The sequence below is a fragment of the Podarcis bocagei genome (genome assembly GCF_964188305.1).
Source record: "Podarcis bocagei genome assembly, chromosome: 16".
Taxonomy (NCBI): domain Eukaryota; kingdom Metazoa; phylum Chordata; class Lepidosauria; order Squamata; family Lacertidae; genus Podarcis; species Podarcis bocagei.
The window spans coordinates 17,495,921-17,522,462 of NC_138142.1; the positions used below are offsets into that span (position 1 = coordinate 17,495,921).

General features: G+C 44.8%; 2 protein-coding genes across 3 annotated transcripts; one reads left to right on the plus strand and one right to left on the minus strand.

The window, feature by feature from the left end:
* Positions 1 to 1,289: 1,289 nt before the first annotated feature.
* On the plus strand, positions 1,290 to 7,548 carry POP5 (POP5 homolog, ribonuclease P/MRP subunit). Of its 2 annotated transcripts, none has more exons than XM_081175215.1 (5): positions 1,290 to 1,440; positions 2,626 to 2,768; positions 3,714 to 3,863; positions 6,369 to 6,452; positions 7,307 to 7,548. In XM_081175215.1, the coding sequence occupies exons 1-5, from the start codon at positions 1,421 to 1,423 to the stop codon at positions 7,408 to 7,410; spliced, it is 501 nt and encodes a 166-aa protein (XP_081031341.1). In that variant the 5' UTR covers positions 1,290 to 1,420; the 3' UTR covers positions 7,411 to 7,548. The 2 variants fall into 2 exon arrangements, with proteins under 2 accessions (XP_081031341.1, XP_081031340.1); XM_081175214.1 differs by having other exon boundaries at positions 1,293 to 1,440; positions 7,304 to 7,548.
* Positions 7,549 to 8,921: 1,373 nt separating this feature from the next.
* On the minus strand, positions 8,922 to 25,598 carry RNF10 (ring finger protein 10). The gene is made up of 17 exons (XM_081174813.1): positions 24,962 to 25,598; positions 21,322 to 21,527; positions 20,060 to 20,256; positions 18,689 to 18,779; positions 18,346 to 18,530; positions 18,124 to 18,260; positions 16,795 to 16,955; positions 15,970 to 16,107; positions 15,484 to 15,739; positions 14,237 to 14,370; positions 13,606 to 13,723; positions 13,023 to 13,124; positions 12,522 to 12,659; positions 12,102 to 12,202; positions 11,599 to 11,659; positions 11,010 to 11,171; positions 8,922 to 9,981 (listed from the first exon to the last, which is right to left on the minus strand). Exons 1-17 carry the CDS (start codon positions 25,140 to 25,142, stop codon positions 9,908 to 9,910), a joined length of 2,442 nt encoding a protein of 813 aa, XP_081030939.1. The 5' UTR covers positions 25,143 to 25,598; the 3' UTR covers positions 8,922 to 9,907.
* Between the last annotated feature and the right edge of the window lie 944 nt (positions 25,599 to 26,542).

Below are 26,542 nucleotides of genomic sequence, written 5' to 3' on the forward strand. Positions count from 1 at the left end.
CCGGATTGCCTTACCCCCAGTCCTTTTTTTCTTTAAAAATGTTTAGGGGTACTCTCATTTTGACTCAAGAAAATCACCATTTTATAGTTCAAATGGGGGGGGGAATACAGTAAATGGACAAAAGTACAAAGGTTCACAAAATGGTTAGAGGTATGCGTACCTCTGCATCCCCCCAGAAATAAAGCACTGCTTACCCCCATATATGACTGCTTTGGTCTGAGGAACTGGTGCTGTTACAGGCGCCACGTAATTAATACCGTCTGCATTTGTAATAAATCAGTATTTCAGTTTAGCAACTTCCACACTTTGGAGTTCCCTACTGACATCAGGCACGGACCTTCACTGTTCCCTTTTCAATGCCTGCTAAAGACATTTCTGTTTAGGCAAAACCTATCCAGACAGTTGTCATGTTTTGATCTGGTTTTTAGCTTATTGTCGATTTTAACTTTTTTGTTTGTTTGTTTACAATAGTTATTTGAGTTCCAGTGTTAGCTTATTATTTATTTTAATTATTCGTCGAAGGCTTGAAATAGTTGTTTTTAAACTGATAATTTTATTTATTCTTTTTGTTAACCGCTGTGAGGTGGCTGTTGTTGTTTTAAAAAAAGAAGTGGTATATAGAATTCTGCTAAATTGAAATATATATTAATTTTTTTGTGGAACACTATACTCGTGGCCTGTCTTCTCCCCCTCCACCCTTATTTTTTAAAAGGTAAAATTATGTTTTTTTTATGTGACCCGTACACGAGTACTGTATTTCATGAGGTGAGAAACAAAAAACGGTTTTGCCCACCTCAGCGCTCTGCACTTTAGGCGGGAAAAAGCCGAGCAAAGCGCTCGCACGCCACCAAGCGGCGAAAAAGTTAACAAACTCCTCCGTGGCTCCTTCCCTCTCGGAGGGAACCAATCTCATTTAAACTTGAAAAAAGGCGGGCGAAAGAGGGAGTGCATGAGCGCTGATTGGTCGGCTGACGGCTGAACTCCGAGGGAGGGAACTTTGAAAGGTAATGACGGTTAGTACGCTAATAGTGCGGGGGGGGGAGGAGGAGGCGTGACCAATGGGAATGTGATTTTTCCCCTTCCCTATTAAGCCCGCCTCTTCTGAACTATTATTGGCTGATATGAACAGAAGCGCCCCTTGTATCGGGCGGTTGATGCAGAATACAGAGTTTAACTGCTGAGAGAAACCAACGAAGAAGCTCCCGGATTCGCCTAGCGATGTTGTCACTCTTCCTTTTCCTATCTCTGTGGTGTTAAGGGCTTCCGCCATAGAGATTACAAGGGCTAGAGCGAAGCCACCCACGAAGCCCATACATAGCCAATGGGGGCTCTCAACTGGTGCCGGAAGTTCGGGCCTTTTGCCACTCTATGACCCCACTGTCGCCGGAAGTCCAACAATTGCTGGGTTTTCGCTGTAGAGATGGTGAGGTTTAAGAACAGGTGAGGCTCTTTTCTTTCCTTTTTAAAAAACTCTTATCGCTTTTCTGAGGCGACTAATGATCGATTCACTTTTGTGGTTAGCTGCTCCCTGCCTTGCCTGCTTTATTAGTTATTTGAAACCTGCTTTAAAGAAAATTTCTTCGCCTAAAAAGGCTCCCAAAGTGGTTTACAAATGTCCGTCCTAACAACAACAACAACAACAACAACAACAACAACAACAACAATAATAATATAGCTAACAACAGTAAAATGATACAACATTCTAAAATCATTTCATTATAAAATCAGTTCAAATCAGATTAATGGCAACCATTGGGCTAGAGTTCTGTGAAGATTGCCAAAGGAGGGAGTCAGGCTGTGCCCTGGCTAAAGGCCTGGTGGAACAGCTCTGTCTTGCAGGCCCTGCGGAAAGATGTCAAGTCCCGCAGGGCCCTAGTCTCTTGTGACAGAGCGTTCCACCAGATCGGAGCCACAGCCAAAAAAGCTCTGGCTCTGGTTGAGGCCAGCCTAACCTCTCTGTGGCCCGGGACCTCCAAGATGTTTTTGTTTGAAGACCGTAAGGTCCTCTGTGGGACATACCAGGAGAGGCGGTCCCGTAATAAACATTACAGGCACCGAGGGGGAAAGGGATGGGGAGGAGGAGGAGGAGGGAAAGCAAGCTCAGTCACATTTTCGTGGTTACAGAATTCCAGCAATGACCAGCTGGAATGAAATGACTTTGAGGAGAAGGATCCCCCAAGGTTGCTGGTGTTTTAGCAGAACTACAGTGGTACCTTGGGTTACAGACGCTTCAGGTTACAGACGCTTCAGGTTACAGACTCCGCTAACCCAGAAATATTACCTCGGGTTAAGAACTTTGCTTCAGGGTGAGAACAGAAATCATGCTTCGGCGGCGCGGCAGCAGCAGGAGGCCCCATTAGCTAAAATGGTGCTTCAGGTTAAGAACAGTTTCAGGTTAAGAATGGACCTCCAGAACGAATTAAGTACTTAACCCGAGGTACCACTGTAATTGAGAGGCCCTTAATCCCCATCTCTTCCTCTCCTGTAAGCCTGACTGGAATGGCTGCTGCAGGTGATAGCTGGGAAAGGAGCCTGACAGAGTGAATGTTTCATGGGCCCTTTGTAGCTCAGCCACCTCATCACCTTTTGCACTGCCATAATGCCCATTTCTCTCCGTCTCTGCAGATACTTCGTTTGCGAGATCATCTCCGAGGACCCTCATTGTCTGCAGCTTATCGAGGAGCGCACGGTTCACAACGCAGTGAAAAATGCTGTTGCACGAATTCACGGAGACTTTGGACTAGCCTGCTGCTCCATCGCTTTTTCAGGTCTGGCTTCTGGAGCTTTCTTTGCAGCCCAGTGTGTCAACCTCCCCTGTTTAAGGAAATCTGTGTAGTTTGGGTTCCTCTACAATCTCCCTTTAGCTCTCTGTCCTGTGCTTTGGAAGATACACAAATTTTTATTCTATCGAGAACTATTGACCATTCTAGTAATTTCAGACCTGCTAGCACACCAGCCACATATTATGGTCCCCCAAATACCTGGCAATTCTCCTGTTTCTGGAGTCCCAGGAAGGCTGCAGATTCAGGATATATTTAGCGTTTTGGGACTATTTATGCATACCTGGTGTCAGAGGTGTGTTGGTGTCTTAAGTGGTAACTTGGCTCCATGATTTTGTATAGCAGTCTTAAGATATGAATTACAAAAAATCAGGGGGCTCTTTGTAGAAAATCTGTATAGGGAGGGGCTGATAACAGTTGTAATTTGTCAGGTAGGCATGGATGAGGCAGAGGCAGAATATCCCTGAGCAGAAAGTACTCTGAAGCTGAACAGGCTACAACACAAGTTGAAAATATCAGTTGCACTTCAACATCACACTTGCTCTTGAGATTTAAGTTTGGTGAACATTAAAAAAAAATCCCCTGAGACAATCAAAAAGCAGTTTTTCCTATGACTTCATTCTTTGCAGGTGCCAAAAGTTAGGTGTTTGTTTGTTTTATTCTCACAAGCTGGGTTGTTGGGCTGCTTATAGATATTGGGTGGCTTTAGACCAGTCACTGAGTTTCATGTCTGAGACTGGGATTTAAATATGATTAGTCACTGCACAGATAGGCTGCTTCCATATCTTTGCCATCGTATTTTCGAACTTGCTGCTAAAAGCAGCTAAGGAAACATGGGTTTCTTTTTGGGGTGGGGGTACAATTACATTTTGCTCCTGTCCTGTTGAAAGCCTGTGCTAAACTTTGAAGGGTCTCTTCTCTGTTTTGTTCCAGTAAGGTACCTCAATGCTTACACAGGAGTTGTTCTGTTGTGTTGCCGGAAGGACTTTTATCGGCTACTTGGTTCATCTCTTCCCTTCATCAGTCACTTGGAGAACAAGAATCAGTGTTATCCCTGTTCCTTTAACACGCTATATGTTGGAGGTGAGCTCAGCTCTTTAGGATTCTTGTTTTTCAGCAGTTTAATTTGCTCAGTGGTCTCCTCTTGTGTGCTGAAGTCTCTTAAATGGGGACGCCTGGATTTTTTATTTCTGTGGTAATTATTTGCTTAAAGTGAACAATGTAAGGGCCATTCAGTCTTATCTAATATTCAGTATACTGAGCACCAACAATATCACAAATGTAATGACGACAGCAGATGTTTGTTCAAAGCAGCTTATAATAACTAAATAGCAAAAAATATTTTTGGGTCATTCCAAAGCAGGTGATTCATTTTTTTTACTTTGTGCCTCAAATTTTCTTAATATTTTCAGCACTTGTTAAATGATCAAAACTGAGTTTAAATTTAAAATTTTATTTTTTTAACTCATCCCATTTATTGAGTTATGAGGGTTTCAGATTTCAAAAAATTGACAATTTTGGCCTTACACAAAAACCTTAAAAGCTCAGCCCAGAATTGAGATACTTCAAAACTAAAAATACTGATCTCTTCAGAACTTTATGGGCCTTAATATATGTCACATGATGGGCTTACTTTAAAAATGTAAGTTAAATTTTAAAAAGTGATTTAAAAAATACAATTAAAATTTCCCCAAAAAATGTATTTATTTAATATTTCTAAGATCTACCTGTAAAATTTCATATTGGGATCTAAATGAGATCACAGTACCAAAAAATATTTTGTACATACATGTCTGCCTTATTGGGTTCTATTTAGGATAAATTGGTCTTCTTGGAGTAAAATATAACAGAATAAACAAGACTTCAATCTATAATATCAGTTACTTCAGGCATTTCCTTAGAAAGTTATTCACTTAACATGTATCTGAAAAGCTAGCCAAGCTTTTCTTTTTAAAATGTGTTCCAAAGCAGAGTGATAGAATTAATGCTTAGAAAGAATTCTTGTTTGTGATGGCCACCAACCTAAATGACTTTTTAAAAAGGGGATTGGACAAAGTCATGGGGGAGAGGGCTATGCTCTGTCTCCAAAGTCGAAGGCAACAGTGCTTCTGAATACTGTTTGCTGGTTTCCTACAGGCATCTCTGTGGCTGCTTTGAGATCAGGATGCTGGACTAGATGGGCTATTGGCCTGATTCATCAGGGCTCTTATGTTCTTACCCATTAGTTCACTCCTCCTCTGGGTTTCCTGCTAGAGTAGAGGTTGTCAACCTCTTGGAGTCAATGGTTCCCTTGACCAATTGCATTATTTCTGCAGCACCCCTGTGGGGCTCAGGAGCCCAGCTATGTCACCCCTTGCCTGCAGAGCTGGCAGCCTCTCACCCTTTTTCACCCTTGTAGCCACTGTTGCCGCCCCTGGTCTCTGAACTCCAAACCCTGATGCCCACTGCCCCACAAGGGCCTGGGAAGAGGATGCCCCCAGCCTTAGTGGCCCAATGGAGACTGGCCAAAGGTGAATGTGAGGCCAGCACCTTACCTTGAGACAGCAGTGGCAGCTGCTGGGCCTGCATGGGCACTTCAGCACCGGGCACTCAGTTCCCAGGCAGGCCTTGCGCACAGCAAGCACAAAAAAGGCCAGTGCAACACCTGCCTGCCTGGCCTTTCACTTGTCTGTCCATTTGCAACAGTAAGGGCTAGTGGACTAGCTGGCTGGGCTCCCTGGAGTGCTTGCTTATTCTGAGGCCACCTCAGCTCTTGCCAACCAGCACCCCCTGGCCACTGCAGAGGCACCATTTGGGGAGCTGCTGCAACTAACAGCCATGTAAGCCTTTGGGAGGCAGAGACATGAGAGGGTATCAGAAGAGGGAGGGAAGGAAAGACGCACCCCTGACTATCCTTCAAGGCACCCCAGGGTGCCACGGCACACTAGTTGAAATCCACTGCGCTAGAGGATTTCAAGAGGATTACTGTAGGACAGGCATTTCCAAAGTCCGTTTCAGGGGCCTAATCCAGCCCGCCGGTCGGTTTAATCTGGCCCCTGTGGCAGTTTATTTCCTGGGGTAAAATCCTTAAAAAACCCACAACTTCAATCCTAAAAAACCCCTCAATAACTTTAGTTAGCCCTTTGGTTGGCTCCCATGGCCCTTCACTTCATCAAATCTGGCCCTCTTCGAAATAATAATAATAATAATAATAATAATTATTTTTTATACCCTGCCCATCTGGCTGGGTTTCCCCAGCCACTCTGGGCGGCTTCCAATCTATAGTGTTAAAAACAATACAGCATTAAATATTAAAAACTTCCCTAAACAGGGCTGCCTTCAGATGTCTTTTAAAGATAAAATAGCTTATTTCCTTCACATCGGGCGCCACTGCCGAGAAGGCCCTGTCTGGTTCCCTGTAACCTCACTTCTCACAATGAGGGAACCGCCAGAAGGCCCTCGGCGCTGGGTCTCAGTGTCCGGGCTGAACGATGGAGGTGGAGACGCTCCTTCAGGTATAGAGTTTCGACACCGCTGCTGTAGCATGTAAGCACAGTTGCCTTTGTTTCCGGCGTTGTTGATGCATATGCTCACCTTTTCCTCCATCAGCTACAATACGGAGGTGTCAGAAATTCCTAATCCAGTACAACAAGGACCAGCTGCTCCTGCTGCTACGCAATTGCTCCAATGAAGGTAACAAACTGCTTGGCTTGCAACGTTAAAATGGAGAAATGAGCCTAGAGCTCTAGCTGCTAGAGCCTCTGTGAGAAGAAACATTAAAACAATTAATTGTTGAGCTTGAGGCAGAGTGGAATGTGGAGGCTGCTTCTCTCCTAGTGGGTTCAGGTGGGGCACTGCCTCTCCCTCTGAACAGGTTGTGGAGTCTACTGAGTTTCCATTGATCTGGTTGTGGTGGGTAGCATGCTGCCGCCACGTGAGTATTTACCTAGTGAAGGGCTGCCTGTTAAAGTTTTGTGGGAGCATTAAATAACAACAGCAGGGTTGTGGGCCAAGCCACAGCTATAAAGGGACATCTAGAAGCCTTACAGTGCACTCCAGATTATTTCTCAGGCAGGTGGGGCATTCAGCACCAATTGCAACCCTTGCCAGGACTGGCTGCATTTGGGAGCTCAAGTGCAAGTCTTGCTTTTGGCAGGGACTTTTGTAGCCTGCTGCTTGGAATTCAAGAAAAGCCTGCAAATGAAGAATCGGCTGCCTACACGGTGTGCCCTTAATTCTCCTTTTGATATGATACCTGGTGGCTGATAGCGCAGGGAGACTAGCCATTTTTCTCAAAAGTGACCCATGTAGGGTGAGGCCATAAACAGTTCTGCACCCACACCTACTGGATGGGGTAGCAGTTCAGATGTTTGGCTTCCAGGCAATCTATTAGTTTTTTTAAAAAAAGTTTCTAGTCTTTACATCTGGTAGGCTGCCCAGAATCGTTTGCAACAGTAGAAGAGGGCTAACGCAAAGGTAGAAAAGCACCACCCTAGACTGCCTTGCAAATCACAATGTCTTTAACTTTTTTTTTCTCTACACAGCAGACAGACAAGCCATCCAGAAGTCAATGCAGAGCTGTGCACTTGTGGGAGAGCAGCAGTTTCAGAGTCACGATGAAGACAGCGATGTTAGCACAGAGATGGCCTGAACAAAGCAGTAGTCTGGGGACTCTTGTAGGACAAGGCCATTTATATGAGGGATTCTTGCTGGCAAGGATCAATATTTCTCTCCCCCAGTTCTTTTTACAGCAGTTAATGTATATGGTAATAAAATAGATAAAAGCAAATAGTTATGTCCATGTACTGTCACCTAGTTTGCAGCCTGTTCATAGTGAAGGCTTGTGCATAGCAGTGTCAAAGTATGATGCTACTGCTAGTATCCACAGAACTATACATCTGCATCTGTCCCCCTGCTGAGCTTAATACTTTCTTGGGAGAGCAGCCCACCTTTTGCTTGCACGCAGAGCGTGTTGTAAGTATGATAACCCCCTGATCTCTTAAAATGGGATGTCTTACTATCACAAGCTAGCTGAAACAGAGCAGTCAGACATTCCATTTTCATCCAGTTCTTCCTCTAAAGCAGTCTTTCCCAACCTGGTGCCCCAGAGAGGTTTTGGACTCCGATCAGCCCCCAGCCAGCAGTTGTTGCCCAACATTTCTCAGGCTGGGGAAGTCTGCTCTAAATCCCTGAAGGCCACATTTGTGGTGGGCTACACATGCCCCCCCCCCAGTGAATCTTGGCACATACCCCTTGGCACTGGGAAGAGCTAATTGACTGCATGGTTCGGTGGGTAGAGACCATATTGGCACTGAGAATGATGAGGCACAATTTGCCAAACAACCGAGAATAACGCAACTGCAATGAGGAGGAAGAGGCATCATGTGCCTGCCACCTTCTGAAAATATGTTTGGTGGTAACAGCTTGGCCTTCTCCAGTGAAACAATTCCTGTGTCAATAGAACCTGCAGCCAAGCGGGAAGGAAAATATCCTCTGCTTTGTTGTTTTTAGTCTTGGGCCAGGCTTTGTGCTAATGTGGTGCCCCTTCCATGATTTGGAGGAGAGTGCTATTGATTGCTACTGGCCATGATAGAGGCTATATGCTCTGACTTCACAGCTAGAGGCAACAATGCTGCTGAATACTAGGTGCTGGAAGCCACAGGAGGAGAGTGCTCTTGGGCTTGGGTCTTGCTTGCTGGTTTCTCATAGGCATCTGGTTGGCCACAGTGAGAACAGGATATCTGACTAGATTGGCCACTGGCCTGATACAGGCTCTTATGTTCTTATGACTACCTATGACTCACTAGATGAGAGCTGTAGTCCAAAGCATTTGCATGGTTCCAGGTTGGCAAAGCCTGCTTTAGGCTTTTGTCCAAAATACAAAAATTGTAAATGCTCAGCTGCTAAAGCCACATTAAATCTAAGCTAATTCAGCCAAAATAAAAACTGGCACCAAGGTCAGCTCTTGTACATTACAGCTTTTAGAGGACCCTCAGATACTAAAACTGTCTTTGGTGTCTTCCCTTAAATAAATGGGAGGCCAGGTGTGGCTGGAAGACATTTGTTTCCTGGTCACAGAAAACTCTGTTACCAGGACCTAAATGAAAAGGGCTTGATGCAGAATAGTCTGTTAAAAAGAGAGTAAGGTACAGCTCAGGGAAACACCTTGTGCATATGGTTTATTGCAACTAATTTCACCCTTGCTGGTATGGTACACTGAAGTTCATTGTATTCAACGGAACTGACACTTTTATTTTTAGTAGTAATTAGTTTCAGATCAAGCCACAAGCAGTGCAGAATGAGACCACTTCTCAAAACAAAGTAGGGGCTGGAAGAGTGAGGAGAGAAAAAGAATGGAAGGCTAAAATGTACATTATACAAACTCAAACTGAATCCCAGAACCAAGCAAACGGAAGACCATGACCTCCAGATCCTTAGGGGTTTGACCTGCATGTGATACAAGCTACCTGTTCTGCGCAAGGGGGGGGGGGAATTCTAATTTCTCTCCAAGTAACCTTAGCACCATTAACACCCAAGAGCAGCAGAAAGGGCATTACTCTCTCTTGCCCTAGCTGAATACAATTGGCCTCCAGAACCCATCATATTACTCAGGAAAGCCTTCCCAAAGTACCTTTCCCCAGCTTTTGCCCTTTGGGGAAAAGATTAAAAATAGCAGGTATAAGTTCCTCCTCCACTACCCCCCCCTCAATTCTTTATAAGCAGCGCTAATCAAAATGACACAACAATCAGTGTATGCTCTATAGCCAGGTTCCTTTAGTTACCAATTTGCCAGGAGCAGATGTTATCACCCAGCCCACTGCAGTCAGTAGACTCCTTTTCACACAGGCCGGAAGCATCAGGAGCTCCCTGCTTGCCTCAAGTGACAAGCAAGTGTGCCACCCTGACCACACTATTATTCCCAGGTCAAAGGAGTTATACTTGGCACAGCCCTGGCACTTTGGCTTCTGCGATGCAATACTTCGTTTTGGTATTAACTGGACAAGTACTCCTTTTTAATTCCTATGCACCTTCCCAAGTCCCAGAAACAGACTTATTCTGCTCAAACTTAAATACTTTTTTTCTATAGCAGCAAAAACACAAAAGCAAACAAAAGAGAACCAGGTGAAGAAATCTGTCCGTTAGTATGATCACTTGGTATGAACCACTGAAGTGCTGAACAGCAACTTTTGCTTCTGCTTCTTTTTCTTGCCTCTTTTTTCCTCTGTAAAAGAAACAACAGCCTGAGTCACCAGAAGCAACATGTTCCCTATCAGAGATGCTAAACCAATGACTTACTCCAAAGAAGCAATTTCCTTTTACAGTGGTGCCTCGCAAGACGAAATTAATTTGTTCCGCAAGTTTTGCCGTCTAGCGAATTTTTCGTCTTGCGAAGCACGGTTTAAACGGCTTAACAAAGTCGCAAGACGTTTTCGTCTTGCGAAGCAAGCCCATAGGGAAATTCGTCTTGCGAGGCAAATCGCGGACGAAAAAACCTTTCGTCTAGCGAGTTTTTTTGTCTTGCGAGGCATTCGTCTTGCAAGGTACCACTGTATATACACACACACCCTGCATTAAGGGATCATCCTGCAGCTACAGGAGCCCATTTAGGCCTTTGACATGTTGCTGGACTCCAGTTCCCATCAGCCACAGCAGCCTGCATGGCCCAAGATGATGGGAAATATATAGTCCAGCAACCTCTGCAGGGCTACAGGTTCACTGTCCCTGGGCTAAATAAAAACTCATCCCTGGAAATATAGAACCAGGGCAGGCTTCCTGCGGGAAGGCGTCCGTTGGCAAGCTCTTTCATTCTCAAGTCCCCTAGCCTTTGGATCAAAAACTTTCAGCTTCCCATTCAAGCCTTCGAAACGTGGATGCCTGGCTGGTCACTGGCCAGAGCAAGGGTGTGGACATAAGTTAGTGGCAGTAGGTCCCATGACCAACCCTCCACACCTCAAAGAATCAAGCTGGGCCAGTAAATTCCCACAGCATAAGAACAAAGATGACTGTGAGACTGTATAAGTATTGTTCAACATATCTAGCTAGGTTTGCCCTGCACTGTACTCCAATATTACGTACGACTATCAGAAGCACCTGAATTGGAGATGGCCATGACAGGCATCACCCAAGAGGGACAGTGCAAATGTACCATAGACAAGCAGTTGAGCAAGTCTCCCCCTACATCAGTGTTAAGGGGCTGCACAACTGAGCGCCCCCACCCACACTACTGGGCTATTTCCCGTCTCTTCTTACCCAAGAGATGGTCAGAAGTGGACGGCTTGTCCAGTTTTAGAAAGGCTGCCTCGATAGCTTGGCTGAAGGAGTTCTGGAAACTAGGCACAGGTACACGGTCCGAGTTATCGCTCTCCCCATCACTGTCTCCTGGAGCGGGAGGAGCCAGGGTGGAGTTTTCCTCTGAAATAAAAGGGGCTGTTTTTAAATCATTGGGGAGTCTGAACAGGCCTCTGTCATAAGTGCTCTGAGGCACCATTGAAAAGAAACACACATCGATATCAGGATATCAGAGGTGATATCCTTCCATTGTAAGACAAAGGCTTTTATAAATTTAGACAGGCCTTTGGCTTGGCTGACTTTATTTATGGCTCCTTTTAACTTGCTCTAATGCAGTCACTATTTGGTGTTTCGTGGCTAGCGACTTTATTTTTTATTTCAAAATGTAACTGATAAACATCTTTAACCATTTCATCGTAATTTTTTAAGATTGGTGTTGACAATCTTGGGTGCCATATATAGAAAAGTTGGCTATAAATTGAGATAGACTCAACTCTACAAAGGTGCTGCCTCTTGGAGACACTAAGCTAAGAAGAATCACTTTGCTTACCTTTCTTCTTTGGCTGAAAACTATTCCATGTTTCTGGTTTAGCTTTTCCAGCCCTCAGCATCTACCAAAAACAAGTACAAGAGTCAGATCAGCCACACGCTACCAATCTGTGACTAAAGGTGGCTTGAGATCAATGGAGGGCCTTTTAACAGGACAGCTAAAGCTACTTTAAAGGTTAATGCCAGGAGCTGAAGTAAGGAATAGGTCAGCAATAAAGCACCTGATGTCAGTGAAGTTAACTCATTATTCAAAGAAACAAGAACAGCTCTGTCCTAGTGGTCACAGCTGGTGCCGCCCACCACTCTGCATCCAACCAGCCCATGACAGTTAATGGTAGCAAACACCTTTTCGTGGTTTACTCAGACGTGATAAAGCAGTGTGGACAATTTTGTAGTTCTGGGTTCAGGCTTCATTTATGCTTGAATCACAAGCAGATTCCTTAAACAATTCTCATAATGAAGAACTGATTGGGTGCAGCGGAAAGTCCTGCACAAAGCACACACCTGGGCAAAGGAGGGGAGGGTGGATTCCTCCTCCAGATTTCCAACGAAGAGTGAAGGGCTGCCAAGACTGCCTGCGGGAGACAGTGGAGTATACATGGACTCTGCAAGAAGAAAAATCACACATTTACCATACAGACTAAGAGTTGTGTTATTAAGGAGGCATGATAGCAGGTATAGGCTCTCATGCACCTGTGCATCCTTCTTTCTCAGGCACTGGTCTTCCAAGCCTCATTAGTTTCATGTTTGATGCTATTTTAAATTCAGCTGGGGACTCACATTCCTTCCAGTAGCTGCTGTTCAGGAGTTCCCCTGTCTTTTGTCTGCATTACCCCACCCATGGATGATTCTGCTAAGGAAGTGGAAGTAAACCTTTAGAGAGTGAGCACCGGCTGGGTACCCAGGTCTCTTTCAGCTGCTCACCTGATTGAGAAATGGGACTTGAACCAACAGGAGAGAGCAGAGCATCACTCTGGTTCTCAGTGCCTGCATACTCTCCGGAGCATGCGCTGAAGGCAGGGAACTGCTGCAAGTTCTCCAAAGCAATATGAACCTCTGGATCTAGACAGAAAACCAAAAGTTTTATCTCTGTGACAAAAGTTATTCACTCCTATGCCAATGATTCAGATCAATTCAAGTGACATCTACTCCCTCATGCATCTTCTTCCATTTCAGAGGGGTGTTAAAGCCATATTGCCACTGAGAAATTCCTTAGCTTCACTGCTTAAAATATGGCATTCCCACCATCTGCTATTTCTACATACTCACTGGCCTGTTTCAAATTATACCACCACCACCACCACAAAAGGCCAACGTGAGTCACAACCGCCCCCCTCTCCTCCCACTTACTAAGGTGCTTCCATCTACAGCAATCGTCAGACCAAGCACTTCTTAATAGATGAGGAGGGCAAGGTTGCCACTTACATCTGCCTTGCTTCTTGTTCTCCTCCATCTCAATCCTGCGCTCCCGACGTCGCTCATCACGAGCTTTCTTCTGTCTCAGACGCTTCCTTTTCTCAATGTCATCTAAGAGCCATTGGGAGAGTTCCCGGGTGAGACAGACTGCTCAGAACAGCAAAGAAAAGGCACCTTACCTGTTCCTTCCCTGTCCCCCTTTGGTAGTAGTCCCCAGTGGCACCTCCTTTAGAAGCCCAACAATGATGGGGTTTCAGTTTCCATTTTCTGTTGCAGGATTAGACTTCACGGTTTTCCAGTATTTGTTTCCAAACCCAAGCACACCCACATCCATTACCTGCCTCCCCCCCCCCCCCAGCACTGAGCCTTAAATCAGGGTGGCTAACATGGTGCCCTCTAGATACTGTTGGACGGCAACTCCCATAATTCCTGACAACTGGCCAAGCTCGCATGGGATTGATGGGATTTGGGAGTCCAACAACAACACTGGGAGGACACCATACCGGCTACTCCCATTTTAAGTTACGTGGAAAACAACTCTTCAGCTACAACTGGGAATTGCAACAGAAAAACAGAACTTCCCAATGCTCACCTGAGAACATCTGCAGTGTTTCCTTCGAAATGATAGGAGGCTTCAAAGCTAGCTCACAGATACTGAACTCACAGGTGAGTGGCAAATGACACAGGTAACGATGACGCTGCCTCACGTCCTGCAGGTGGGGTTAGGGGTTTAGAAAGAAGAGAGCTGGTTGTGCAACCTTCAAACACACCTCTCTGCCTGGGCGTATGGCAACCCATAACGGAAATGTTGATTTTTTTTTGGAGAATTTACTTAGAAATAGCTCAAAAAATGAAGATTTTTGGGGGAGATTTTGAAAGAAAAAGCTAAACTTTTGTGTCTGGATTTTCACTTTTTGAAATATGGTAACCCTACCCCATACACATTCCCTGATGTCATGTTGTGTAAAGAGAATGCTGGTCAATGTTAATTAAAAAATGCCTTATTTTTACCAAATAAAGCCAAGCCAGTGCCAGTTATGAGTATTTCCAAGTGTGAGAAACACTCAAGTGCACCTAAACCCACCTCCCGGCATACAGCCAGAAAATCATTCCAGGAGATAATAAATCCTTGCAAAGGCAAAATCTATGAAGGTACCTATACCTCAGACAGTAGCTCAGCCACAGTCAAACTACACACTGAGGGCAATCCTGGGTGTCGTTACCTCCGTCATGGAGTGGCCAGATATCTCCACCACAGTGGCTGTGATCTTCTCTGGGCTCTTCTCCAGGCTGCCATACTCATGCACAAGACAACGGACATTCACTGGGTGAAGGTACAGGCACTGCCCGTCCTCAGCTGCAGCACCGGAAGAGAAGTTGCAGGACAGTTACGGAAAGCAGGGGAAACGGGACAACGCGCCCTACTCTCTTGACCCACTTACGAGACACAGCAGCCCCAAGTCTACAGTGCTCCTCTGCATGCACCTGGGGCTGCTGCACACAGGTTTTTAATTGCCAAATGCCACTTAAGCAGCATATAAATTAATAATAAATAATAATGGGAATAATCCAGTAAGGTATTTGATTCTGCCTTGAATAGCCACCTCACTCCAGTTCCAAAAAGTCAATTGCCAACCACCTTTGAGACTCTAGCAGGGACTGCTGTTCAATAGTGTTAAGCTTAATTATGGCATCCCCGGAAATGCAGTGGGTTGTTAAGCATTTATTTGCACTTCTGAGAGTCCATATTGATGTTTTGCTTTCTGAGCATCAACACCACTGCCTCCAAAACTAGAACATCATAGCAGATTCTCCTTATTTCTGAGAGTAGAGTACCAAAGAATCTCCTGTTTTCTTCAGGGAAGTAGCTCTCAATCCATCCTTGGGAACCAATAACCTAAGAGCCCCCTTCGTGTGTAGCACCCACCCACACCCAGGCAGCACAAAACAGAGAGGGCATCGCTCCACAGGGCACTGGGAACCCCTCACTTTTTGTTCTGCTATATGTCTCTGGCTCAACCAAAGCTCTTAAGGCCATGAAGTAATTAAAGGTCACTGGGCCTTTTCCCCACCCCCAAAAGACTGGCTTCCCTTGAAGAAAGTTATTGTTGGTGAAGCATGTTAGACAGTGATCTTCTGAAGCCTTACATCAGGGGTGGGGTACTCTGTTTGGCCCCTCTGGACCCTCCCCTAGGCCAGGCCTCTCTCCTCTGTACCCTCTGTGAGCAGATTTGCCTAGCTGGAATGGATCCTTGAATTATGATAGTATCTCTAGCTCATCTGGATGAAAGGTAGAGGCATTGTGTGTCCACTGCACAAACATGTAGCCATATCCATCACTCTATGTACTTTTTGCCTTTGGCCCTGTCCACCACTGACATGCTGCCCCCCAGAAGGCTCCCCACGAGGAAATGCAGACCTTGAACTGCAAAAGGCTTCCCTACCCTTGCCCTGACATTGTTGAGCTAACCTTGATAGAAGTAGTAGAAAGGGGTGGTGCTTGGGTGCCCACTGCTGAATGCTGTTTCAGGTTTCTCGCAGGCAGGTTCAGGCAGACTGGCTCCTTCCATCTCACTTGTGCCAGGTAGGTCCCTGCCAGATTCCTTGGCATCATCCACTCCCACTGCCTCTTCCACCTCAAAAGGGGGCAGGACAACAGCCGCAGAATCTACAGGAGGTGGCTCCAGGATTTCTTCTTCAAAAGCAGAGAGATACTCCAGAATGGGCTGTTAGGAAGAGAGAGTAGTTCACATCCATCTTTCTCAACCCATTCAAGCAAGCCCTCAAAACCCTGCAGTTATCTCTGCCATCTCTTTCCTGAAGTCACCCTGGAGTGTCTAGCTTAATGGTCTCTGGGGCACAAGGACTCAAGCTAGGTTCACCCGATTCTAATGTCCTTAAAATAGTTATTGAACAGAGTGAGATAACACTATTTCAACAGCACTCAAGCTCTCACCTTCCTCTCCTGGGTCGCTACTACTGCTGCTGCTTCTTTGTCAGATGACTCCGTCACGATGAGAGCCTCCACAGCTGCCGTGGTACCTGCAACATCACTCTCTCTGTTTTTGTCGGACATCAAGTTTCCCTCTCGATCCTAAAAGCCAAGCCAAACATTGTTAATCTCAGCATCACATCAACATATACACCAGGCTTTGCCAGCCTGATGCTCTCCAGATGTTTCGGACTGCGCCTCTTGGTGTTTAACCATCACTTACGCCCTACCAGAGAACAAGAAACAGGCACTAGTGACAGTGGCAACAAACTATCTGGATTCTGTGTGACTTAAACTCAAACCTATCTTGTAAGGTTATTGTGAAGATGAAAGAGAAAAATGGAAGCATCATGTAAACTGGAAAAAACCCTTAAAAACCCATTATTCCTAAATAAATAAATAAAGACAAGCCTACCCAGATACTTAGAAATGCTGATGTGGTTTTTAATCTCTTTTAGTATATTAATTTCTTGCATGTTTTAATGTATTGCACATTTCCCCTGATTTTATGGCATGACCTTTTTGTAAACTGCTTTGAGGGTTTTTGCAATCAAGTGGTGTATAATTTTTTTCAAAATGAATATTCCTATTTGCTCAAGCTACAACTTCAGCAGTATTTGTGCTTGTCAACACCCCTCCCCCCCAACCCCCCCACCCTTTGGCCACCTGCCAAAATAGGGAAATACACAATAAAAATGCTCAGAGTCACTCACATTGAGTGCCATGAGCAACTAGTAAAACCCACAGATTTCCCTACATCACATTACTCAAAACCCGGCGATGCCTCACCTTCAGCTCCTGAATGGCAGCCTCAATGAAACATGCTTCAGGTGTGTGCTTGTCCTCCTCGTACTGGCGCAAGAGTGCCACCTTCTCTTCCAGGATAACCTCCTGCAGCACCTGAGCCTTGGAGGCCAGAAGCAGCTTGGAGTACTGTCCATGTTGCTCATCTGCACAAAGACATGCCAAGTTAATGGTACACTGGGATGAACGTAGCCATCCAGTTGGAAGACATCCTACAAGTTAACACTCTTGTGATCTGCTCGCTCTCTTTATAGCCACAGCCTGCATTGATGCCAGAGGTGCAGCAATGCTTTCCCAGCTGTTTAGGGGCTGGACCTACATATGCCTGCAGAGGCCTTCCCTAGCAACCACAGGGGTTGCTCCCCTCCATTAAATTAGGCTTGAAAGAAGCCTTCACTTGCAGCCCATATACTGGGCTGCAGTGAGTGTTTGGCTGCCTGGGATGTGTGGTGCCTGTAACAGTCTCTCTGGGTTGCAAGGACGCCCATGGATGTGAAAAAGTCAGCACTCCCTGCTTTACCACCTGAAACCTTTTGTTCATTCTCTATCTGCTATTAGGGTCCAACGGACCCCTTTGAAGTCCCAGCTGGAAAGATATGGCTCCACTTAACATAAGAAACAGACATGACTTATACCATACTCTAAAAATGTAGTCTAAGATGGAAACTAATGAGATACACTGGACCCCACAACACTGGAATGTGCCAAGCAATTAAGTTACTAGTGCTGAAGTTATCTTGCTTGATTTGTTAAGGACAAGCAAAGTTTTGGACATGTGACTGTGGAAAAGGTGCAACAGATCAATTAGGTAATCTTCCTCACTGGGCTATCACGAAGCCCTGGTGGAGAAAACAGAAGGGGAAGCAAAACAGAGACTTAAAGCACAGAGGTGAAATACTGGACGTAACAGTAAATAATGGAATGGGTCAAATGGATCACTTTAATCATTTGTCGATCACAGAATTGTGCTTAGTCCCACCTTGCATTTAAGAAAGCACTAGTTAGGTGTAGGGAACACCTGTGGCCCTCTAGATTTTGCAGAACTACAACGCCCATCATCCCAACCATTGGTCATACTTACTGCTGGGAATTGCTACATGCTTTTTGAAGCAGGGAATCTAGGCAGTTTACATACAGGGAGCAACAGCAGAGTAACAGTTATGCCACCTTCAAGGAGCCATGGCCAAGACTGATTTTTGTGCTGCTCCTATTCATTTCAAGGCAGCTCAAGCCAGAAACATTTGTAGTAGATTATGCCCCGGATACTGCACAAATGGCAGCAAGGTCTACCCAACTTCCCTCTTTGCCGCTCACCTCCTAGATGAATAGGCTGTTCCACATTCACCAGCTTTGACTTGGGCTGCGCTATCAAGACACCTTTCCCCCGTCGCATCAGTTGCATCGTAATTGTGTCGCCAATTGCATATTGACGGGTTTCCAAAGCAACAACGCTGTAAAAACAAAAGGGAAGTGATGAGCGATAGGTGACTTGTGAGCCAATAAGAAATAAGGCATTGCTCAGAGAACCTCTTTTACCTTTTCAGGTCTTTCTTGTGAATCGAGTCATAACAGATGGGGCACTTACTCCAAGTCTTCTCACTCAGAGAGAGATAATGCAGGATGCATGCCCAGCAGAAGATGTGCCCACAGCGAGTGATCTTGGCAGCAGTAGGCGGGTATAAGCATATCGGGCAAGAGGGGACTTCATGGCTGCAAATCCGCTAGGAAAGTGCAACAGAATACAATTTACTATGCTATCGTTTCACTCTAAAATATGACCATAACAGATTGGAGAACTGAGCCCAAGCTCAAGTGGTAAGTGGCCAACCTGTCTAAGTTCGTGTAATAAAGCTTTCAAGGCAAGTGCATTGCTACTAACCACTTGTTCCACAAAGTCCCAGTTGACCAAGGTGTCTGGGTCAGTGAAATGAACTGTGTAGTCCTGGTCATCACACACCACAAACTGGCAGCTGAAAAGCAAACACAGAAAAAACACAATATATTGAATACTTATCTGATGCTAAGCTATCTGAAAAGAATCCAGAAATACAGGTATTCAGGATCACAATTATATAAGACTAGTGATGTCAAATTCTCAAGAATAATCTTTTGGAGAATATTCTCGAGAATATTCTTGATTAATGAAAATATTAGAGAATTTTCATTTAAAATAGGAGAATATTCATTTTAATGCATTGAAAATGATATAATTAGTTAATATACATGTTTATTCATGGGTAAACTTGTTCAGATGGCAATCAAAAACTGTACAGACACTTTTATTCAATGGGGCAATGCAGTGAATTCACATTCTTTGATTTTTTTGTACCAAACCTGAAATTGAAAATTCAACCTGAATGACTCACGTTAATCACTAAGCCTGCCACTAACCGTATATTTACCATCAACTTTGAATTCTAATTATGTTGTGTATGTATAATGGATTGAAAAAACAATTATTCATTACTTACACTGACAATATCACAGCTTGACTTATTATTTACTAAAAAAAATTAATGCATGCTGTAAAACTGGTTCTTACATTAGAATTTACAGTTTGTGGAGAATATTCTCTGGAGAATTTTCTAGCAGAGAATATTCTCACATCACATCACTAGATAGGACAACATAAAAAATAATAGCAGAATCGCATTAGTACAGGGGTGGGTAGCTTATGGCCCTACAGATGTTTGACTCCCATCTCCCATCAGCCCCAGGAATCATGGCCAATGGTCAGAAATGGTAGCAATTGTAGCCTGGCAACATCTGAAAGAAAACAGGTTAGTCACCTCAGTATTACCGGTATGTGGATCAACTTAATGCAGGAAGCCAATCCAACACTTACAGATTTAATAAAGAATAACATGGTATCAAAGAAGAAATATTGAAAATGCCTTCATTTCCTTAAATTGTTACCTTTCAAGGCTTACTTCTCAACTTACTCTCGGAATTACTACTACAAAAGGCTTCTAAAGTGTCTATAGAAACCAGAGCATAAAAATTAAAAGTGCACAATGAATCATTCCTAGGTCTTTCTGCCCACAAAACCTTCCAAGTAAAGACTGCTACATAAAGTCTCATTAAACTGGGAAAACAGCAAAACAATATAATCACAGAAGTTTCACCAAAATCATAGCAATGTAAGAAAATGAATACATTTTCCATTTTTCTTTGCCTTGATTTTTGCTGGCCTCGTTCTCCCTTGGGCCTATGAAAGGCAACCACAACCTTGTGTTGACCTCCCACTCACTTGGCCTGTAGGAAAAGCTCCTTGCTGAAAGGTTTGTTCTCCCATCTGTTCCTCTTGCCCCAACTGCCGCGGCCATTCCCAACGTAGCTTGCTTGGCCACGAGGTTCAAAGGTGAAGTTCAGCAAGTGGTTCAGGCTAATTTTCTTGGGTCCAGAGAACTGGGCAGGGCTGAACTCTGCCCGCTGGGCCTCTGCTACCTGAAAAGACAATGAGTCACTTAGAATGCACCAATAAAACAATTTTTAAAAGCTGTGCCACATAAACATATTTTGCACTGGTGTGTAGTGTAGGCAACACATGTCCAAAGAGCATTTACTATAAAAGACTGCTGCACTGTAAGATTTAGTACACAAATAGGAGTAACACCTTCAGTGGTTTGGAGGCTCAATTCAGACAGCAATTCAATTCAGACAGTCAGTCAGTTTCAAACAACTCTTATTCCACAAGTACCAACACACGGAAAAATTAATTTTACATCAAATTCGATAAACTACAAGCCAAACATCTGAGATTACTTCCCACACAATTGCTAACTTACTTGTAAGGCCTATAATGAGCACACTTTACAGCATGAAATACCAATTGGTATTTCAAATAAACAGATTACTCGGTCTGTCAGATAAATTCCAGCTGCAGAAGAGGCCGGGTCAGATATGGAGACACAAATGTAGATCTTTCAACGGTTTCATCCATTCCTTACATATCTTTCTGCTAGTTGTACAAGCAAAACTTAACACACTACAGAGTCATAAAAAAAACACACTATTCGTGGTACTTTAGGCATGTCATGTCCCATTGTGTCTGCATAAAAGAAGGGTTTTGATGTTTTTAAAAATGGAATTTCTACCTGAGCTATAGCACTAGGGATAAGAACAAGGGTAGACATCCCGTGACGTTGCAGATGCTGCTGGACTACAATTCCCATCACCCCTGATCACTGGCTATGCCAACTGAAGGACAACATCTAAAGGGCCAGATGTTAGCCACCCCTGGATAAGGGGCAGCAATTGAAGATAAGCTTCCTAACAGGTAAAGGAAAGAACTTATGGCACAACACTTTCTAGTTGCTGTTCTAGCTTCCTCCACAGCTGCTGGCACCAATTTAGATTTGAAGATGAGGTAAAAATCACTATACAGGATCCTTTCCCATTTTTCAGAACACAGCAAAAGAGCACAAGCACATTCTACACAAGATATGTAGCATCACCATGCAATCATCCCATCCCAAGAAATATGGCTGGTCCAGCGAGACAGATTCTCACCTCATCTCGTCTTCCACCATTAGAAGAAGAGCTAAAAGGTTTGCTGCCACTGCCATGCCCACCCCTCTGAGGGGGCATCTTATTAAAAGCTTTGCTTTTCTGTGAAGAGGAGCGACGGGATTGGCTGGCGAAGTTATCATTTTTGGGATACGAAGTTTCTCGTTTACGATTATAACGCTGTTTGGATCCACTTGCGTTTTTTCCATCTAGAAAAAGAGATAAAGCAGTGGCTTTTTAAAAAAGCAATCCAAGTTCAGAGTCTCAGGGTTGGAAAATGGAATCTTGACTACAACTAAGCTAATCACCTTCAAGTAACCCCTACTGCAACATGCAGCATATACCATGTTAAAGCAACAAAAAGTCAGCAGGATAACCCAGGAGAAGCTTTATCAAGAAGCAGAACACCACATGCAACCCGAGAATTCACAGAAGCAACAAAAGACATGTTTAGTTATTGCAAGGATGCATCCACATTGTTTTATGGGCTTTGTTACTACTCATCCCCAGAAAAAGCTACCTGAATATTTGTCTGCTATTTTAACAGTGCTATTCTATACACGTCCACTGAAAAGCAAGTCCCATTGAATTCAGTGGGGTTTACTACCAATTAACCTGGTAAAAGACTGCAGTCTCAGTGGTTTGTATTATTCATTGTTTTAAATTGTGCCAAGAGAAAACTGCTAGTGAACATATAGTTGGCATTAGACCATGTGATTGAGCCTGTCTATCGTAAATAGATCTGTTTGTAAACAGTTCCATAGGAGCAACGTTTGTCTTTTTAAATGTGAATTGTTTATTTGTATGCTGAAGCTTTCTCCCTTTCAAGAGCAGCCAGTTGAACATATAGTGGATATTTGTTGAACAAAATCATATCTCTTGCATATATTGCAGTATCATGTTAAAAACTTGTTCCAGGAAGATAAACCTTTGCCTCTACTGCCACTAGTTCTGTAGTGACTCATGCAGAATAATCCGAAAGAAGAAATTACAGCTAGGAAAGAGGATAGTGTTTGCATTTCCCTCGCAAGGATCACTTGATCCAGGAGCCCACATGGCTGATACACACTATAAAGATAGGGCAAAAAAGTCTGATATCCTCACGCTCCTACCTGTGCCAAGAGCACTTTAGTCAGTCATATATTTTCAGCTAGTCACACAACCTCAGCAAATACAGCTTACGTCAGGGGTAGCTACTGTGATGCTGTCCAGATGTTATGGACTACAGCATGCATCAGCTCCAGACAGCATGGCTAATGGTCAAGGAAGATGGGAATTTTAGCTCACATCTGGAGAGTACCATGCTGGCTACCACAGTATGCACATATTGAACTTCAGTATTACTGTTATCTCCATATAGATATTTTTCAGCATGCAGAAATTTTACCATGCCATTGTATTTTGTTATATTGCTTGTTATTTGATGGAGTGCTGGCCATTATGAATGAGATTTTAGGTCAGACCTCTCTATTAATTGGCTGTATATGCACATCATGCTAAATGGCTAGTTTCCTGTGATGTAAACAAACTGAAGGAACCTCAGCAGTACACTGGGCTTATACACTCCTTTCTGTGCAGCTAGGAGAAAAAGGTTGAAAGCTTTTGCAATGGGTTAACCACAGCAGCCATACTTTCTGCAACAATAAACTGCACTTACATTAACTATGGTTTAGGTTCAACAAGCCAACTTCAAACTGCAGCTTGTTTAAACCAACTATAGTGAAGATTAACTACAGTTCTGAATCCAGACAGCACAGCAACCTGTATTCAATAGGAAACAGAAAAAAACCTTCCATACTTTCTCCTGGCTGTGCAGAGAGGAGTGGGCAGCGTAAAAACCTAAAGCTTACTGCAACTCGTCCTTCTTTTTTCTTATTATTTCAACTAGGCAATGGAGATACACCCATATCCCAGACTAATAATCAAAATCTTTACCAACATCCAGCTGTTGTGATATCTTAATTATTTCCATACCACTGACAAGTGAGACTCAGGGGTCTAGATATAGGAGGGATGGGGAACCTCCCAGGCATTTGGCTATGCTGATTTATGTTAATAGGACTTGGAGCCCAACAATTGTCAAAAGTTGCCTCTAAGCCTACAATAATAATGGATAATCATAGTTTGCTAATTACAACCTTAAGACTCAAATAGCTAAACAGCTAACTACAAGTAGGGAGGGAGTAATTAGATTCCTTTACAAGCAATACAGGTGAATTTTGCAGCTTGAAACACGTATGGAAGAAGGGTGTTTTTTTATGAAAGACATTTGCTAACTGCCAGCCAAGTAAAAGGTCACAATAATAGTGCAACTGCTTGTTACACTGACCTTAGCAGTATTTGAGGATTACGTACTCAGAATCAGCCACTTGCACAACTAGCTATGTAGATTAGAATATAATCAGTGCCAGGACACATGGTCTGTGAAAGTCAGAAGTAGCACTTGCTCCACCCAAACCTTCTATCTCCACACTACATTCTTTAGCAGCAGCAACCAACCATTAATTCAGTGTATCATCAGTCCAAACACAGCACTGCTTCCAATTTTGGTTATAAATACAGTGTAAACAATAACCCAGACTTCATAACAAATACCCTTTGGACTTCAAAGACCATATTCCTGCAGAGAGGGAACTAATGGAAAGTGCAGAATACGATGAGAGACACAGGCAGGAGCCAAAGAGCAGCTGCAGATGAATTAAAAGAATCCTTGGATGCATTCAGCTTTAGATTAGCATCTTGACCACATAATCTGAACCTAAGATTGAGAACATAAGAAAAGCCCTGTCGGATCAGGCCAGTGACCCATGTTGTCCAACATCCTGTTCTCTAATAGCCATCCAGATGCTCCAAAGAGAAACCCCCAAGAAGAGTGGAACACAAGAGCACTCTCCCCTCTGCAATTCCCAGTAACTGGTATTCAGAGAAATAATGCCTCTTAAAAGTGGAGGTTGAGCACAGCCACTATGGCTAGTAGCCACTAATAGCTTTCTCCTCTGTGAATTTATCTATGCTTCTTCTAAAGCCATCCAAGTTTGTGGCCATCCCTACCCCCCTATGGAAGTGAGTTCCACAGTTTAAATAAGGGCTGCACGAACAAGTACTTTCTTCTGTCTGTCCTGAATATCTGGCATTTTATCTGTCCCGAACTTATGTTTATGGCTGCAGTCCTATATACACCAAGACCGGGGAAATCTGCAAGATGTTGTGGAACTTAAAATAATTCATACCTGCCCAAAAAGCCACTTTCAGGACATGAGGCACCTGTGGGATTTGGTCACACACCAGGAACACTGAAAAAAGAGAACTTTCCCCCAGCCCCTCCACCTTCTTGTGGCAGAAAGTTCCTATAGGGTACTGAAGAGCAAGACTTGTGTGCTACCCTGTATTTTAACGATGGCTTGCATTATAGCCCACCTTTTCCTCTAAGAAGCTAAAGATCACACACATGGACTCTCTTCCTTCAATACCTGCAACAACCCGACTAGCTTGTTCAGGTTGTGCCTGGTCCCAGGGCCAGCTTCCTGACCCGAGTGGGGATTCGAACCCTGGTCTCCCAGATCCTAGCCCGGCAGTCTAACCACCGCACCACCGGCACCTACCACACACACAAACTGGAAACCTGCCCAACTAACTCCCTTACCGCCTTTGGGCTTGGACTCTCCCCCGGCCGGGCCGGCCGAGTTAGAGCGGGGCTGCTGCCCTTTGCCTGCCGACGCCGAGGAAGAGGAGCCGGCGCCGAGGCCGGAGCCGCAAGGGTTGCTCTTGTCCATCACGTCGTGGGCTGGAGCTGCTGTTGCTGCGACGGGCGCGCTCTGGAGCATTCACGGGCGCCGCGGAGGCGCTCTTGCGGAGACTGCGAAGGAGGAGGCGGCGGCGGCGGCTGGGGCCGAGGCCCAGGCTCATGGCCCGGCGGCGGGGTCGGCGCAGCGCAGTCGTCTCGGCCACCTTCATGGCGACATTTTCCTCACGGCTTCGCCCTGAAGAGGGAAACGGAGACAGGTAGGCCTCAAGAGCCGAGTCAGAGGCGGAGGGGGAGGCGGGGGAGCCGGCCGGGCCTGCGGGGCCCCGCGGACGGAGCGGCGGCGGCGGCCGAGAGAGAGGAGGCGGCGAGGAGGGACGGAGCCCCGCGAGGCCCGGCCCGGCCTTGGCTCGAGGGCGTCGGGAAGGCCGCAGTGTCGCCGCCCAAGGGAAGCCCCCCGGGCCGCCTCAGCCTCTCTCTCTCTCCGCACGACCGTTGCCGCCGCTGCCCTGTAATGGCGACGAATCGCCGACCACAGTGACGGCCAAGGGCCCGGATGAGGCTGTTTGGGAGAGGTGGGAGGGGCCAGCCTCGGCCCGTCGCAAGGCACGCTGGGCTTTGTCGTTTCTCCCTCTACTGACGGAACAGAATCGGAACGCGGGGAAACTACAACTCCCGGCATGCTCTCTTCGTCCCTGCGTCGGGCCTCGCCTTTTATTGAGAAGACCAAGGAGGACAAAAATAAAAGCAACGCTTCTGGTTTGCAGCTGGACCTTGCCGCATCGCCTCATGGGATTTGTAGTAGCGACTGAACTTAACTGTCAGGGGTCCTGTACCTTTACCTTTAATGTCTCTTGGTGCCAAAGCCGCGATAGGATACCCAGCACAATAGTCTTGTGGAGTCTTGAAAAGTAACAAATTTACAGTATTGTGGCATAACCTTTCGTGGACTGTTAAGACAGCTCATCAGATACATGAACTGTTATACTGAATTACAGGTAGATATTTAAAAGCATTTATAAACTGCTATAAATCTGATACAAAGTGTTTTATGGGGGACGGTGAAGCCGTCTCCCTCTTACAAACAGAATTATCAGTGGGTGCTAGCCCATAAACGCTTGTGCCACAGTAATTAGTTACCGGTAGTCTTTAATACTTCACAGAGCTCTTCTGTTCTTGCAGTACAGGGAGAGTTGTTTTAGATTGCATTGCGGTTCTTATGATCGTCATGCACAAACTTTCATTTCACCCCGCAGTTGTGCTGAAGAGTCCTCCATGATGTGGTATAACTAGGTACCACATCATACTGTGTCTCATCATGAGAAGTTGGTAAGACGATTACGATGCATTTGCATCATCCGAAGTAGACATAATTTAGCATTTTCAGTGTAGCCGTATATGTATCTATTCAGAAACAAGCCCAAATAAATCCAGTCTTTTGTATCTTTTACACCCCATTTGTTACACTTGCAAGTAAGTTCT

What these genes read in the sequence shown, in the direction of transcription:
- POP5 (XM_081175214.1), top strand. Translation starts at nt 1,421, where the DNA reads ATGGTGAGGTTTAAGAACAG. An exon ending in CTGCTCCATCGCTTTTTCAG is followed by an intron (nt 2,769 to 3,713) that starts GTCTGGCTTCTG and finishes GTTTTGTTCCAG; the next exon opens with TAAGGTACCTCAATGCTTAC. An exon ending in ACGCAATTGCTCCAATGAAG is followed by an intron (nt 6,453 to 7,303) that starts GTAACAAACTGC and finishes TTCTCTACACAG; the next exon opens with CAGACAGACAAGCCATCCAG.
- RNF10 (XM_081174813.1), bottom strand. Translation starts at nt 25,142, where the DNA reads ATGCTCCAGAGCGCGCCCGTCGCAGCAACAGCAGCTCCAGCCCACGAC. An exon ending in CACAAGAAAGACCTGAAAAG is followed by an intron (nt 18,261 to 18,345) that starts GTAAAAGAGGTT and finishes TTGTTTTTACAG; the next exon opens with CGTTGTTGCTTTGGAAACCC. An exon ending in CTGGCCACTCCATGACGGAG is followed by an intron (nt 13,724 to 14,236) that starts GTAACGACACCC and finishes CCCCACCTGCAG; the next exon opens with GACGTGAGGCAGCGTCATCG.